Here is a 16,687-nt window from a genome sequence, read left to right as displayed (position 1 = left end):
ATTATTACCCTAAGATTGGCACTGAGCATTCTGACATCAAAGACAATCCCACTACTCCTAATGGAACTATGGAGCAGGGCAATAGTGAATTAGTAGGGCACCATAGCTGAGACTGTGAGGGGATGGTTTGTACCTGTAAAAAGGGGTCATAGGCCAACAATCTTTGCTATAAGGTCCATCTGGTCCTTCTTCCATATCATGGATATATTTATTTTAAAATATGATGTTATACTTGCCCTAGAACTAGTGCTGATTTTTTAAAAGAAGAGCTAGACTTGGGATAGCCAATGACCTTTGATATAAAAGTGCTCGTTGTTCACAAGGGGTATAGAGAACTCTGTAATAACTCAAATAAAAAAAAAAGCTAGCTAGACTTGGGGATAGCCTTCTCTTTTTTTTTTTTTTATTTAATAGCCTTTTATTTACAGGATATATGCATGGGTAACTTTACAGCATTAACAATTGCCAAACCTCTTGGTCCAATTTTTCACCTCTTACCCCCACCCTCCCTAGATGGCAGGATGACAGTAGATGTTAAATATATTAAAATATAAATTAGATACACAATAAGTATACATGACTAAAATGTTATTTTGCTGTACAAAAGAATCAGACTCTGAAATATTGTACAATTAGCTTGTGAAGGAAATCAAAAATGCAGGTGTGCATAAATATAGGGATTGGAATTCAATGTAATGGTTTTAGTCATCTCCCAGAGTTCTTTTTCTGCGCATAGCTGGTTCAGTTCATTACTGCTCCATTAGAAATGATTTGGTTGATCTCGTTGCTGAGGATGGCCTGGTCCATCAGAACTGGTCATCATATAGTATTGTTGTTGAAGTATATAATGATCTCCTGGTCCTGCTCATTTCACTCAGCATCAGTTCATGTAAGTCTCTCCAGGCCTTTCTGAAATCATCCTGTTGGTCATTTCTTACAGAACAGTAATATTCCATAATATTCATATACCACAATTTATTCAGCCATTCTCCAACTGATGGACATCCATTCAGTTTCCAGTTTTAGCCACTACAAAAGGGCTGCCACAAACATTCGTGCACATACAGGTCCTTTTCCTTCTTTATAATCTCTTTGGGATATAATCCCAGTAGTAACACTGCTGGATCAAAGGGTATGCACAGTTTGATAATTTTTTGAGCATAATTCCAAACTACTCTCCAAAATGGTTGGATTCGTTCACAACTCCACCAACAATGCATCAATGTCCCAGTTTTCCCGCATCCCCTCCAACAATCATCATTATTTTTCCTGTCATCTTAGCCAATCTGACAGGTGTGTAGTGGTATCTTAGAGTTGTCTTAATTTGCATTTCTCTGATTAATAATGACTTGGAGCATCTTTTCATATGACTAGAAATAATTTCAATTTCTTCATCTGAGAATTGTCTGTTCATATCCTTTGACCATTTTTCAATTGGGCAATGGCTTGATTTTTTATAAATTAGAGTTAATTCTCTATATATTTTGGAAATGAGGCCTTTATCAGAACCTTTGACTGTAAAAATATTTTCCCAGTTTATTGCTTCCCTTCTGATCTTGTCTGCATTAGTTTTGTTTGTACAAAAATTTTTCAGTTTGGTATAATCGAAATTTTCTATTTTGTGATCAGTAATGATCTCTAGTTCTGCTTTGGTCATAAAGACCTGGGGATAGCCTTCTCAACCCCTCCAGGCTCCAAGATTTGTTTGTAGAACCAGTCTGTTGAATCAACCATCCTGTTGAATCCTGTTGAGTTAATTTCAGATTTTAAAAAACCAAATTTATCATGATGGGCACAGGTCTAACTAGCAATATTGGTGCCAAGGGTAGGCAACTTGAAATGACACATAGGGAAAACAATACTGCTCATACCCTTTGATCAGCTTTGTAGTTCATATCAGGATAATATAAAAAGTAATTGAAACAAATTCAGCTGATCAGGAGAGGAAATTCAGGGCCCTGACTCATGGTGGGGAATAGGAGCCCATTATTCCTGGTTCTGTATTGAGATATACCTCAGGCAGAAGCATATTTAGGATTTTTTTTTTTTAAAACCCACAAACAAAAATAGTTATATGCACAGTAGAACTCAGAGGTCATTTAGTCTAACCCCCTCATCTAATAGATGAGAAGATTTAGGAACATAGAACATCATTGACTTACTGGAGGTATTGCATAGTTAGAATTTGAACTCAGATTCTCTGTCTTCAAATCAATTATCTATCTTTTTCTTTGTACCATGTTCCTGGCCAGTGGTTCTCAAAATGTGATCCAGGGAATCCTGGAGGTCTCTGAAACCCTTTCAGAAGTTCTACAAATTTAAAATTAGTTTTTATTTCTAATATCATGAATACAACCCACATAAACAAAAACTTTTTGGAAGGATCCTCAATAATTTTTTAATAGTATAAAACTGAGAACAAACATTTGAGAACCACTAATCTAGAATAACAGAGGGGAAGGGGATGGGGGAAGTCCAGTTATCTGGTTTAGTGCCAAAGTCCCTAGCTGCCTTGTTTTAGTTATAGTTCTGGCTTTGTAACTTCACATAGTAGGAACTAGGGAGATTGCCCCTTATCAGGGAACAGTGTAGGGCCAGATCAGAGAGAAACTTACCTGGTAGACATCCATTGAGAGAAGGAAACTACCTTTTAGTAACTTCTATTTTAAATAATTTTTCTTGTTATCTAGGTGTTAGTTAGAGGGGCATCATGTAGCATTGGATAGTCTGGAGGACCTAAGCTTACTCATATATTGTCTGTGTGATCCTGAGCAGACCAGGGAATTCTCCAAGATTACAATGCAGAGTAGGTACCAATATATATTTAAGAAAAAGGGAGTTTCTTCCTTGGAAATTCCCTATGCCAGTTAAATTACAGGTAGTTTACTAACTAACCTTATTAGTTTCCAGTCTACAAAAAGACTGAAGGTGATAAATCTAAATATACACTTAACATACTTGCAAATTACAAAACCTTTAAAAAGAAATTTTTATTTTAGTGTCCTGGGATAAGTTTCATTTGACCTGCTCCAGTTATAGTCTGGTGCTCTTGGAGCTGAGCACATTATGAAGAAAGCAAAGTCAACATCCTTTATATTTATATTTATATTAAAATAAAAGCAGAATAGCAAACTATAACCATTTGGAAGTTGAATGTTCTTATTATCCCTGTACAAATGGAATTTAGGAGTCGACTTGTAGGAAAAGCTAGTCTTTTTATTTACTCTCATTCTCTGTCTCCCTCTGCTGGGTTGCCTTTGAAAAGAGAATTTATGGTGTCTGAATTTTACTTAGAAAAACCAATATTGACTGCCCTTGATAAGAACATTCTAAACCAAAATAGAGATGTCATACACATATGCCTGTTAGGAAACAAAGAACAGGTACAGAGATGAGGAAACAAAGAACAGGTACAGAGATGAGCAAACTAGGATAGGATTGGATAAATGTATTTGCAGACTTCTAGTTTATTTGATAGGACAGTCAAAAGTCCGCTATTGGAAATAAGGGGGATCATTAGGGGTGGTGGATAAGATGATTGATAATTGTGGAGGTGGGGAGAAAGGGAGGCGTTTCCTGTGAACATGGTTCACCTATGGCTACTTTGTTATTTATCAAAGGATCTGCAAATATTTTTAGCCTTTGGCTAATTTCAAAGTCCTTAGGGTTGGTTTCACATTATTTCCTTGGCTAGACCTTAGGTTAGAGGGATTGATTATCCTTGAACTTTCAGCTATATTGATTTTGACCATTACAAGGACAATTTACTGTGTTATTAGTAAATTCTAAAACAAATCACTAAACCACAGAGGGATAAAGTCCTAAGGATCTGAAAGCCTTAAGAAAAGTTAACTTGAGGCCAACAAAAGGCCAAAAAGAAAATCATGATGAGGCAATAGGTTGAGTAATCAATCAAACAGCTTGTGGTGGTAGTCAGTCACATTCAGACTTCCAGTATTGGGTTTTTTTTGTTTTTGTTTTTTTTAATTATAGTAACTTTTTATTGACAGAATCCATGCCAGGGTAATTTTTTTTTACAACATTATCCCTTGCACTCACTTCTGTTCCGATTTTTTCCCTCCCACCCACCACTCCCTCTCCTAGATGGCAAGCAGTCCTATATATGTTGAATATGTCCTAGTATATCTTAGATACAATGTTTGTGTGCAGATTCAAACAGTTTTCTTGTTGCACAGGGAGAATTGGATTCAGAAGGTAAAAATAACCCGGGACAGTATTGGGTTTTCTTGGCAGAGATTGAAATGTTTCACTATTTCTTTCTCTGGTGTGTCCCCATTTTATAAATGAGGAAATGAAGTAAATAAGGATTAAATGGCTTGCCCAGGTCACAAAGCTGGGAGGTGTCTAAGACTGGATTGGAACTCAGATTTTCCTTACTACAGGCTAGTGCTCTATCCACTGTATGTAGCTGCTCGGTCAGTATTTATTAAGCACCGATCATGTGCTAAGCACTGTTCTAGGTGCAAGTGATACAAAGAAATTATACAATTTGCTCTTGTGGAGCATAATTCTTTGATGACTGGCCCAGAAACAGATAAAAGTTTGAATATTATTATTTAATCTTGGAGGCAGCATGGCATAGGGAATGACCTCCAGGTCAGGAGGAGCTACATTCAAGTATCACTTCGGCCACTTGCTAGTTAGTTATCTATGGGCAAGTGCTCCAGGCAGCTCTCTGAGATTATAAATCACAGAGACCCATTCTGCATTGGTAGAAGGTTTCCTCATCTGTTAAATTGCCTGTGTCAATTAAGTGACAAGTACAATCTAATGTTGGTAGTTTTGTTGTGTTCACTTGTTTTTTTCAATCATGTTTGACTCTTTATGACTCCATTTGAGATTTTCTTGGCAAAAATAATGAAGTGGGTTACCATTTCCTCTCCAGAACATTTTACAAAAAAAAGGAAACTGGGGCAAACAGGGCTAGGCTAAGTGACAATCCCAGGATCACATGTATCTGAGGCCAGATTTGAACTTGGGAAGAGGAGTTTTCCTGACTCCAAGCCCAGCCCTCTATCCACTATCCCAGCTAGCTGCTCTATTTAATGTAGCTCTATTTAATCTTGTGTTGGTATAGTGCTTTGTACTTTTCAGTGTTATTTCCCCCATATGTTGTAGCTTACAAAATAAAATATTAGACTATGACTTTTGAGTTTCACTCCCTGATTTCACCTGTTAAAAGACTTTAGGGACTCTTAGTGGTAAACAAAAGCCTGGTCAACTCAAAAATGAAGAAAATAACAGAACTGGGCCTTATTATTTAAAATTAAATGACTTTCAGAGAAGAAGACTCAGTGACCATTTCCACCTGCCTCCTGACTTGCACTAGCCATAAGGGATTCAGTCCCACAGTCTTCTGGGAGAGAGGTTGTTTGGTCTCACTTTGTGGATAGATATGCCTCATCCTCCCTGGAGGCAGCAGACTCAGGTGTCATGGTGATGGTGAATGTCCCAAGGTGGGGGGGGGGGAGGGAGGCAGGAAGGGACAACAGGGAGCTAGCTGAGTCCGGGCTGTGCCCATCTTTGTTTCTGACCTGTGGACCTGTTCTTTTGTTCTCAGCACTGGCAGATTCCTCTGAGTCGGCGGTTTCGTTCTATCAAGCTCTGGTTTGTGATCCGCTCCTTTGGAGTGAAGAATCTCCAAGCCCACGTCAGACATGTATGTTGGAAAAAATGATGCTATATGTTATACAATTTTCTAACAGGGACGTAAATTAGGTCAACCTGACCAGAAAAACTACAGTAGCTGGAGCACAGAGCATACTGGAAGATCCTTGAAATGTATTTATTCTCTTTCTCTCTTTTTTCTCCTCTTTCCTCTCTCATCTCTCTTTTTTCCTTTCTTTTCTTCTTGTTTTTGTTTCTCTCTGTCTCTCTTAGAAACACAATATTTAAATCAACCACATACCCAACAATTTTATAATTTTTTTTCCAAATTAAACAATGACAAAATTAAAATATAAAATATAGGCTGTTTTCTGCAGTTTAGAAATTCCAACAATATGGTATAGACAGAGAAATTTCTATATTACCTTTTATGTCAGAATCTATGATTTCATGAGATCTCCTAGTGAGAGGACTCCAAAGTTAAGTCAGTAAGCATTTATTAAGCTCTCACTAAGTGCTAGGCACTGGAAATACAGGTATCAGCAAAAAAGAAAGATAGTCTCTTCCCTTCCACTGGTGTAGATCCACTCCCTATGGTTTAAAAGTCCCAGGAAGCTAATTGAGTGCCAGAGAGGTTGAGTTCAGGTCTTGTAGTCTATTTCAGAGGGAAGATTCCTGACTCTAAATCCTCTCTCCAGTACATCACATTTTCTCTCATGTTTACTGCTTCTTGTTTGGTTTTTCAATACATTAAAAGAACTAAGATTTCATCCATGCCAATGGTCCTGCCATGGATATCATTGCTTTTCTGTGTCTCAGTAGACAATCTTTATCAGTTGCTATAGCCAACTTTCTTTCTTTCTTTTTTGTTTAATAATAACTAATTATTTTTCAAAATATATACGAAGATAGTTTTCAACAAGCACCCTTATAAAACTTAGTGTTCCATATTTTTCTTCTTCTCTCCTCCTCTTCCCCTTCCCCTAGGCAGCAAGTAATCCAATATAGGTTAAACATGTACAATTCTTCTATAAACATTTCCACATTTATCATGTATAGCCAACATTCTGACAATAAGCCTTTCCAATATTAGATTGGTTTTTGGAAAGCAAACACTAGACTTATATGCAATGATTTTTTCCAACCTTCCAATCCTTTAGAAGTTGAGTCCCACTGACATACTCTTCATTCACCCAGGCTTACTTATGGCAGCATGAAACATCAGAGTAGGACTTTAGTTTGTTTACATGGTCCTTTAGATGTTTAGTCTTGTGAAATTTTTTTGACTTTTTGTTTTTTCATGTTGATAAAATTTTCAAAGGGCATTGACATTTAGAGAAATGACAGTTGTACTTGGGATACCAAAAAAAATTGCTGTCTTGTGCATTCCACAGCTAATCAAATTAAGGAAAGCTCAGTACTGAAAATTAAATGAAGCATTCTGTCACTCAGATCTCTGGTGAGTGTTATAGATATATTGGCTCCATATTCAGGGCCAAGTTTCTTGTCACAGACACTCCTGAGGGTTGTTCTCATCCATTCATACCCTTCTGTGCCTTATCGACCACCAAACAAAGTGTAGATGGTGTCTGGGTTAGGCTGTTTCAAAAGACAGGGAGTAAAAGGTTGGGAGGACTGGGGATAATACAATTAAACCTGTGGTCCTAGGAATCTGAAGGTTAGTCCAGAATATGGGTCATGATTGTTACACAACTCTCCCAGATAGACTTCCCTTCCAGCTTTAGATTTATGGTTCTATGATCCTATTACTGGTCAAATCTGTGAAATAATATTTGTATCCAACAATATTGTTTTCACTTTTGTACAAGATTTTACTGAAAAAGTACTGTTGATAAATGTAAGCAGTTTAGATCTTATCAGTTTAAACTGAAGGATACTTTTCATTTCCTTCTTGCTTCTGCACCACTCCTCCCCCCCAGAACAAACAAAACAACTTACTATAAACCCTTCAAATGGTAACAACTACTAATTTTATAGGTTAGTGATTTAGAATGGAAAACCGTTTTACTAAGGAATACTCTTATCAATCTATAGACTTTTTTTTTTTTTTTTTTTTTTTTTTTTTTTGGTCCTCATTGTAATAATGGTAGATGGGAGGAGAAAGATTGTGTGCAAAGGTCCTAGGTGGCCTGGACCAAAGGGCTGATATGCAGGGTAAGAGGGCAAGTAGGGCAAGTGGTGAGATGGCTAGATGAGAATCAGGAAAGCCTAACTTTTTAGAAACAGTGAAGTATAGCTAGATTTGGATTTGGCAAGTTGTTGTTCAATCCTTCAATCTTTGTGTCTGACTCTTTGTGACCCCATTGGGGGATTTTTTGGTAAAGATTCTAGATTGGTGTGCCTTTAATTTCTTCAGCTCATCTTACAAATAAGGAAACGGAGATAAACAGGATTAAGTGACTTGACCAGGGTCAGACAGCTAGTAAGTGACTGAGGCCAGATTTCAACTCGGGGTCCTCCTGACTCCAGGACTGGCACTCTGTTGTCCATACCAAAGCTTCTTAAACTATGAGTAGGGACCCCAGCTGGGGTCATATAGCTGAATATAGGAGTTGCAAAAAATTTGGCAACAGTAAAAGATATCAAATATTCCACCAAGATTTAATTCTTTATGTAAAAATAGACAAGCATATCCATCTCACTAGTATACAAATTTGTTTTTGCTTCAATAAATAGTAAAATTATATGTATACCAAAAAATTGGTTCAAAATAAATTTCTTTATGATTTATTACCAGTAAATTTTGATTTGTACACCTATTTTATATATCTACATAACTGGGGTCATGTAAAAAATTGTGAGTGGAAAAGGTTGAAGAAGCCCTACTTTATACCACTTTGCCATCCCTTGGATTCGGCAAGACCTTAATTCAAATTTTGCTCAGATACTTACTAGCTGTATGAGACTAGCCAATTTCTTTAGTGACTTAGCCTCAGTTTTCTTATCCATAAAATGAAAAGGATGGACTCAATGCTCTTTATAGTCCCTTCCAGCTTCAAATCTGTGATCCTGTAATATTGATACCTCAGCTAGAAAATACTGATGTCATGTACACCTTGATTAATCTCCTTAAAATGTTGCTCTCATAAAGTCAATATCCCTTCAAGTCCTTGCCCCAGACATTCAAGACTTTTCATAAACTGGCCCAGTCTATTTCTTCAATTGTTTCATTTCATCCCTTTTTACTAATGCCAGATCAGTACCATTATGGTTCCCTAGGTAACACTTTCCCAAAGCCCATTGGTATGGGACTCCCTCTTGATTGGTGGAGATGAATATTCTGACCTGCATGGTTCCTTCCTTCACACTGGTTAGGACATTCATCTCCACCAATAAGGAGAAAGTCATATATCAATGAGCTTTGGGATAGGGGTTACATCAGAATGGCAATGGTTGTTTCCATCTCTCTGCCCTTACTCATCATACTGTTTTTCTTACCTAGAATGTCTTCTCTCCATTCTTTTATGGATCCAAATTTTAGCCATGTGTCAGTAATCCAGTTGGAGTTCTATCCTTTTCATTAGCCTTCCCTTGATTGTTCAAGCTTCACTGATTTCCCCCTTCTCTATATTCCTGCTATCCGTAATTAAAATCACACAACTGATTACTTAATTGTTTCAAGCTCCCTTGCTAGATCTGTGTCTGCAGGAGTAGAAGGACTGGGCTGAAGGCGTATTTTCTAATATGAACAGGGCAGAATGTGTGTTATGGGAGTAGGTGGAGGAAGGGTCCTCAGTAAGTACTTAGTAATAGATCAACATTTTATTTTTTACTTTGTGTCATTCATTCAGTCAATAAGCATTTATTAAGTACCTACTATTTATCAAGAATTGTGCTAAGTGCAATGGATACAAAGGAAAGGATGGAAGGGAAAGGGAGTGGGGGGAGTAAAGCAGAATAAGGTTCTAACTGAGCCTTACCCCCCTTCACCTTCAGGATTCTAGTCAAGGCTATTATCTCTCAGCTGTATTCAAAGTAAAAATAGCCCTGCTAATCCTAATATTTTTGTTTCATAGCATTACGAATTTCAAGCTGGAAAAGACCTCAAAACTTACAATCTTGTTCTTAACAGAACCCTAAATGATGTGAAGAAATAGAGGCAGATAATCTACATAATCAGTGATCTAGTTCAAAGAAAGTTCTGAATTATTTTAAGAGACACCTTAATGGTTCCTTATCCAAATTTTAAAATGGCTTATGCAGAAAGTTAAGAATGAGGAATAATAATTGTTCTGCCATCACTAGCTAGGAAAAGAAGCAGAGGAACTTAACCTGCATCCTACTTCTACTAGTAACTAACTGTGTGATCTTAATTAAACCATATAATCTCTTCATTGCTATTTCCTTAAATATTAAATGCCTCAAAGTCACACAGTTTTTTGTGTTTCATGGATCTTTCTGGAAGTTTGGTGAAGCCTCAGGATCCCTTCTTAAAATGTTTTATTATCTATATTCTTAATTGAGAAAGTGCTAAATTTCAGAATGTGTGTTATGGGAGTAGGTGGAGGAAGGGTCCTCAGTAAATATTTAATAATAGATCAACATTTTATTTTTTACTTTGTGTCATTCATTCAGTCAATAAGCATTTATTAAGTACCTACTATTTATCAGGAATTGTACAGATTAGGGAATTGTAGAGATTAGGGAATATACAGATAGATAGATACATATAGCAGATAGATATAGATAGGTAGATAGATATTCATGAACTTAAGTGGGGAAAAATTACATCCTTATTTTCACTAACCTATAACTAAAATTTAGCATTTTCTTTAAAAGCATTATTCTGAGAAGGGATTCATGAACTTTAGCATATTGCCAAAGGAGTTCATGACACAGAAAACTGAGAGAACCCCTGTATTAAAGTTTTATACTAAATTCTAGGACTGGAGGACTGAGTCAAAGATGGGTAAGGGTTTTAAATTGAGTATGTTATAGTATAATAGGTAAGAGGACTTCTAGCCTGTGCATGCATGAAAAAGACCTAAGAATACATAAAACTACAACTGTAGTGTCCAAGGAATCAGAAAGGGTATTCTAGATGCAGGGGGTGGCAGAATTTGAAAGGCAAGGGAGAAAGAATAAGAAGTTCTGGAAGAGAAGGGTAATGGTCAAAAGTTATAAAAATAATGGCAGCCTAGTATGCAGGGTTTGGTGGGAAAATTGGTGGGTTTCTAAGCCTGGGAATCAGATGAGTTAAATAGGATTTGAGTAAGATGATTTTAATGTACAAGAAAATGATCAGACTGCTTAGTGTCTCCCAAAACAACTATTACTGTGTGAAAGTTGATGAAGTGTTTGTTACTTCCCTGAAATGCTTACTTTGTTATTTGTCTTCTCTGTTTGTTTGATATTCCAGGGTACTGAAATGGCCAAATACTTTGAGTCTTTGGTCAGAAATGACCCCCTTTTTGAAATTCCTGCCAAAAGGCACCTTGGCTTGGTGGTGTTTCGCTTAAAGGTAAAGATATCTTCAGGACTCCCATTCTGGACAGAGTTGTTCCATGTGCCAGAGTGAATACTGAACTTCAGCTTTCTGGAAGTACAATTACTATTTCATTGCGAATACTCAGAATCATATTATGTATATAAACTTAGAGACAATTATAGAGGTCATTTGGTTCAACCTTCACATTTTATAAATTAATTCATTCATCCAATGTAATCAGTAAACAGTTGTTAAGCTCATGCTATGTGCCAGGCTAAGTGCTGTTGATATAAAAAGAAGCAAAAGATAGTTCCTGCTTTTAAAGAGTTTACAATCTAATGGAGGAGACAATATGCAAAAAATACAAACAAAGCAACTTATATAAAAAATTAATAGAAAATAATTAAAAGAGGGAAAGTGCTATAACTAAGACGTTGCATTAGCAACGCTTTCTAAATCAAGCCAGAGAAGCTAGGTGGCACAATGGACAGAATGCTGGGTCAGGAGTCAAGAAGACTCATTTTCCTGAGTTCAAATGTAGCCTTAGATAGTTAATATCTGTGTGATCCCAAGCAAGTCATTTAATCCTATTTACCTCAGTTTCCTCATCTGCAAAATGTGCTTGTGAAGGAAATGGCAAACCACTCCAGTATCTTTGCCAAGAAAACCCCATATGGGATCATGAAGAGTTGGACATAATTGAAAAGTGACTGAATATAAGAAGCCAGAAAAGTTGGTAGTTGGAATGGAGTGGGGAGAACATTCCAGGAATGAAGAACAGCTGGAGAAAAATGGCTAGAACAGAGAGATGGTGTCATCTTTGAAAATATTGGGGCCTACATAAATTAAGTGACTTGCCTTAGGTCACACTGTAATATTCAAAGAGGATGTGAACCCAGCTCCTCTGCTCCAGAATTTGTATTCTTTTTACTGTACCACATTACCTTACGGGAGTTACAGAACTGCTAGAGGTGCCTGTGGGAATGTGCCATTCTATTGACATGGATTTTCTTTTTCTTCATCCACTTAACAGGGTCCTAATTGTCTAACTGAAAGGGTATTAAAAGAACTTGTTAAATCTGGATGCCTTTTCCTCATCCCAGCCATCATCCAGGACAAGTTTATTATCCGCTTCACTGTGACCTCTCAGTTTACCACCAGGGAGGACATCCTGCGAGACTGGAGCCTCATCCGAGATGCTGCCACGCACATCCTGAGCCAGCACTGCACGTCTCAGCCTACGCCCCAGGATGGGAACGGCATCCTGGGGGCTGGTGGGCTCAGGCCTGTGGCCAACGAAAGGTCCCCTCAAGCCCAGGGGAATCTGGGAGAAGATGAGGCAGGGGAACCGCCTCAGTGTGTGGGAGTGCGGCCCCCGAGAAGAGAAGTTGGCCAGCCTCTCGATGATCATGTGTATTCCCTTGACGACTGCTTTTCAGAGGAGGGTCCCGAAATCACTAAGCATAAATTGTCCTCCTTCTTGTTCAGCTACTTATCGGTTCAGAATAAGAAGAAGACTGTCCGTTCCCTGAGCTGCAACAGCGTGCCGATGGGGGGAGCTCGAGAGCCGCTGGGTCAGAAGCAAGGACCGGCTGAGGCCCCTGGGAAGAGTGGGGGCTCTGCGCGGATCAAGCTCCTGTCAAGGTTTCCTGAGGAGATGATGATGCTGAAGAAAAGTGCCTTCAAAAGGCTGATTAAGTTTTACAGTGTCCCCAACTTTCCTGAATGCAGCATCCAGTGTGGCATCCAACTGCCCTGCTGTCCCTTGCAAGCTATCATTTAAGCTAGTCCATTGTGTCAGTCCATTCCAGCGGCCCGGCACGGGGAGGAGGGCCAAGGTGAGCTTCTGTAGGCAGTCTTCCCCCTTCTGTGGTTCAGCTTATGGAGAAATAAATATGTGCTTGTCCCTGAAGTAAAACAGTTTCTTTTGTGATTTTATTAATTCCTGAAACTGAACTAAGCCCAAGGAAAACTCTCGTGTCTAGGCTCTTTGGGGTTTATGTTTCCCTTTTAGAAAATGTGGAAGTGTTTGAGTTTGCACTGTGTAAGAAGCCCAATTACTCCAGAAATGCCCCTTGTCGATTTCCCTCTAGCTGTAGGTGTAAATTGGATAAGCCATAGACATTTTAAATTGAACATGTACAAATAGAACTGATTTTTTTAGTAGTATTTTTTTCCAGTTACATGTAAAGATAATTTTTAACATTTACTTGTTAATAAAATTTTGAGTTCCAGATTTTCTCCCTCCCTCTTCCCTAAGGCAATAAACAATTCGACATAGGTTATATATGTGCAATCATTTAACTTTCATTTAAAAAGAAATTTTGAGTTCCAAATTTTCTTCTTCCCTCTCTCCTCTTTCCCCTTCCTCAAAAGGTAAGAATTTTAAATAGTTATAAATGTGCAATCATATAAAACATATTTCCAGATTAGTCATGTTGTGAAAGAAGGAAATGGAAAAAGAAAAAAAAAAACATGAAAAAGATAGTGACAAGAGTGTGCTTCAATCTGCATTCAGACTTCATCAGTAGAATCAATTTTGCTTTTCCCACCTTTCAAATTCACTCTCTTATGAAAAGTCCTTATTTTTAAAGGCACCATCACCTAGGCTTATAATCTAGGAGTCATCCTTGCAAACTTCCTCCTCTCTCCATCTGTCTCTGTGTTTCATCTCTGTTGCTATCTCTGTGTCTTTCTCTTTTTCCTTCTCTCCATCTCCATCTCTGTTTTTCTGTCTCTCTTTGTGTCTCTGTTTTCTGTCTCTTTCACCCACCATATCCAATGTATTTGACCAAATTCTGTGTTTCTCCCTTTGGAACACCTGGTACACTCTTATTTCTTCTTATTCAGCTGCCACTCAGGAATAGGCCCTTACACTTTGAGCATGAACTACATTATATATATGTGTGTGTATATATATATGTATTCCAGCCCATCCTCTACTCAGCTGCCAAAGTGATTTTCTTGGAGTTCAGATCTGACCTTGTCACTTTCCTTTTCAGGAAGTTCCAATGGCTACCCTACTACCTTCAGGATCAAATACATAATTTGGCTTTTAAAGCCCTTTTCATTTGCCTCTTCCTATTTTTTCACTTAATTTTTATTCCTTTCTACATACTCTGTGATCTAGCAACTTGACTTTCCTGTTGTTCCTCACTCATGAAACTCCATCTTCAAATTCCACAACTTTCCCCCCATACTTAGACAGCTCTCCCTCACAGCCTTCCAGCCTTGTTCAACACTCAGCTTAAATCTCACATTGTCCAGGTGGCTTGTCCCAGTCTCCAACTAGTGCCTTCTCTCTGACCTCCAATTTTCTCTGTATATCTTGTATGGGGTTTGTCTCAGTCAAACTGAGACCTGTTGAAAGTCTTCACTAAAAAAGACCAAGGTCTTCCATTTCATCCAGAGCCACATTCAGTCATCCTGATCTATATCTGGTCATTGGACCCAGATGGCTCTGGAGGGAAAAGTGAAGCAGGTGACCTTGCCCAGCCTCTTCACTGACATCCAACTCACTTGCATGTCATGGCATCCCCTCCCTGATGTCCTGGTCCTCTTCAAGAACGGAGGACAAACAATCTTGTGTGCATATAGTGATTTGCATATTGTCTTCCCTTTTAGAATATCAGCTCCTGCAGAGTAAGAACTATTTTTGCCTTTCTTTGTATTCCATAGTAGCATGCCTGGTACATAGTATCATTATATTATACCTCAGTTTCCTCATCTCTAAAGTGAGATTTAATGGCTCCAAATCTCTAACTCCATAGTTAGGGATATCTTGCAAATAAATACCCACTGTGAGCTTTTTTGGTTTTTTTTTTTTTTTTCTTCACATTAAGGTGGAGGTGTTCAGGTGTGTTATGTAGCCAAGGGAGGAGGAGATTGGGAGACCTCAGAGTTATCAGAAGCCTGGTGGCTGAGGAAGAAGAGCTGGAGGAAAGGGAATTGTTTGGAGGAGTACAATATAATACAGCAATTAAAATACATATACTACATATTTGCTAAACCACCTCCCATAAAAGGAGCCCTGAGGATGTATAAAATTCAGATACTACACAATTCTCATCCTCCAAGAGTTTATAGTATAGTACTGTGTGATGACCGCATATTTTAAAATCAGCCGGAGTCAGGAATTCAGGTTAAGGGAAATCTTTGATCTTTATTCTTTATGGAGGTGAAGGGGGATGGCGATAGGACTGTGAGCAGCAGTGACACAAACCTGGCCAGCAGTCTCTCTGCCTCTCTCCCCGCCCCTCTCTCTCCATCCACCAAAGTTGTCCTTATGTCATTTCCTATACAATGTATCAGAACTTGCACAAAGAGTGGGTGGGGGCCATTCTTTCTCCAAGCATATATTAATATAGTCCAATTACTATTTAGTCTCATGTGCTTGGGACCTCAGTGCATCAACTCGAGCTTCAGCTCATTACAGTACTGATGGTTGGTTTGGCTGATTTCTGGCAAGTACAGGAGGGGAGGAGAGAGAAGCCAAAATATAGTCAAGATCCAAGCCTCTGTAGCTATGGGTCCTGAAGCATCTTTGCAGGCTGGACATTTTGGTGTCTCAATTGTAAGGTCCATTTTGTGATGTTTGAGCTGCTGAATGACCTTGCAATGGGCACCATTCCTGCTTATGACTTTACTCAGTTTCACTGGATTCCCAGTGATTCAACAGCATTCAATCATATCCTTAATAAAACAAAGTCCAGGTTATTTCTTTAGTTTGAGTTTAAATCCTCCCTGAGATATCAACAGATCAAAGATAAAACTTGCAAAATTGTCAAATGCTAATGCACTGATAAGAGGAGGGGCAGTGCAGTGGACAAAGGAATGACTCTGGAGTTGAAGGACTCAAGTTCTAATTTTACCTCTGATGTTTACTCCCAGGATGACCTTGGCCAAGACACTTGTATCCTTAAGCCTCAGTTTCCTTACCTTTAAAACAAAATAAGATAGATAATATTGCTGCTGAGATCCTTTCCAGCCCTAGATGTATCATCCTTTGATAAGAATGATGAGTCCCAATAAAGATATTCACTTTCACTCTCCACCACTGTCTTGCATTATCAGTTACTACAAAATCTTTGTTATGGCTAGCATGGAGCTGAAACAGGAGTTCTCAGTGCTCAGGGGTAGCAGAGTGGAAAGTAGGGTCCTAGGATCCATTGAATCATAAATCTAGGACTGGAAGGGACCTCAGAAGTCTGGAATAATCCTTTTTACTAGATAAGGAAATTGAGGTCCTAGAGAAGTGAAATGATCTACCCAAGCTCACACAAGTAGCAAATGACAAAGGTGTGATTTGACACATCTTCCATTTCCAAATCCAGTGCTCTTTCTGTACTATACTCCCTTTGAACATCCTCAGCTTGGCATTCAAGTACAGACTGGAATGCAGTTAACTGTACTTCTGGCAATATTTCCTTAATAGTCTCTGATCATTTGTCTTTGCCTGACCAATGCCTCATGGGAATAAGATGGGAAACCAGAAGGCTGGGAAAGGGATATCCTTCTCACTCTCTACTATAGTATCTAGAAGGACAAGACTCTGGCCACTGTACAGAAGCATAGAGTCCATGGTGATGATCTCTTCACAAGCTAAGACAG

At 38.4% G+C, this 16,687-nt stretch overlaps 1 protein-coding gene across 1 annotated transcript in view; it reads left to right on the top strand.

Moving 5' to 3' along the window:
• The window catches only part of HDC (histidine decarboxylase), a 30,066-nt gene extending 16,812 nt beyond the window's left edge, over nucleotides 1-13,254 (top strand). Inside the window, exons 10-12 of the mRNA XM_003755929.3 lie at nucleotides 5,582-5,680; nucleotides 11,009-11,110; nucleotides 12,111-13,254. Of these exons, the coding sequence (XP_003755977.1) occupies nucleotides 5,582-5,680; nucleotides 11,009-11,110; nucleotides 12,111-12,860 (951 nt within the window). The 3' untranslated portion in view covers nucleotides 12,861-13,254. The remainder of the gene's footprint in view (nucleotides 1-5,581; nucleotides 5,681-11,008; nucleotides 11,111-12,110) is intronic.
• Nucleotides 13,255-16,687: the final 3,433 nt, after the last annotated feature.

This window comes from Sarcophilus harrisii, chromosome 2, assembly GCF_902635505.1.
Source record: "Sarcophilus harrisii chromosome 2, mSarHar1.11, whole genome shotgun sequence".
In the NCBI taxonomy this organism is placed as follows: Eukaryota; Metazoa; Chordata; class Mammalia; order Dasyuromorphia; family Dasyuridae; genus Sarcophilus; species Sarcophilus harrisii.
This window is presented reverse-complemented; position numbering and strand designations above follow the sequence as displayed.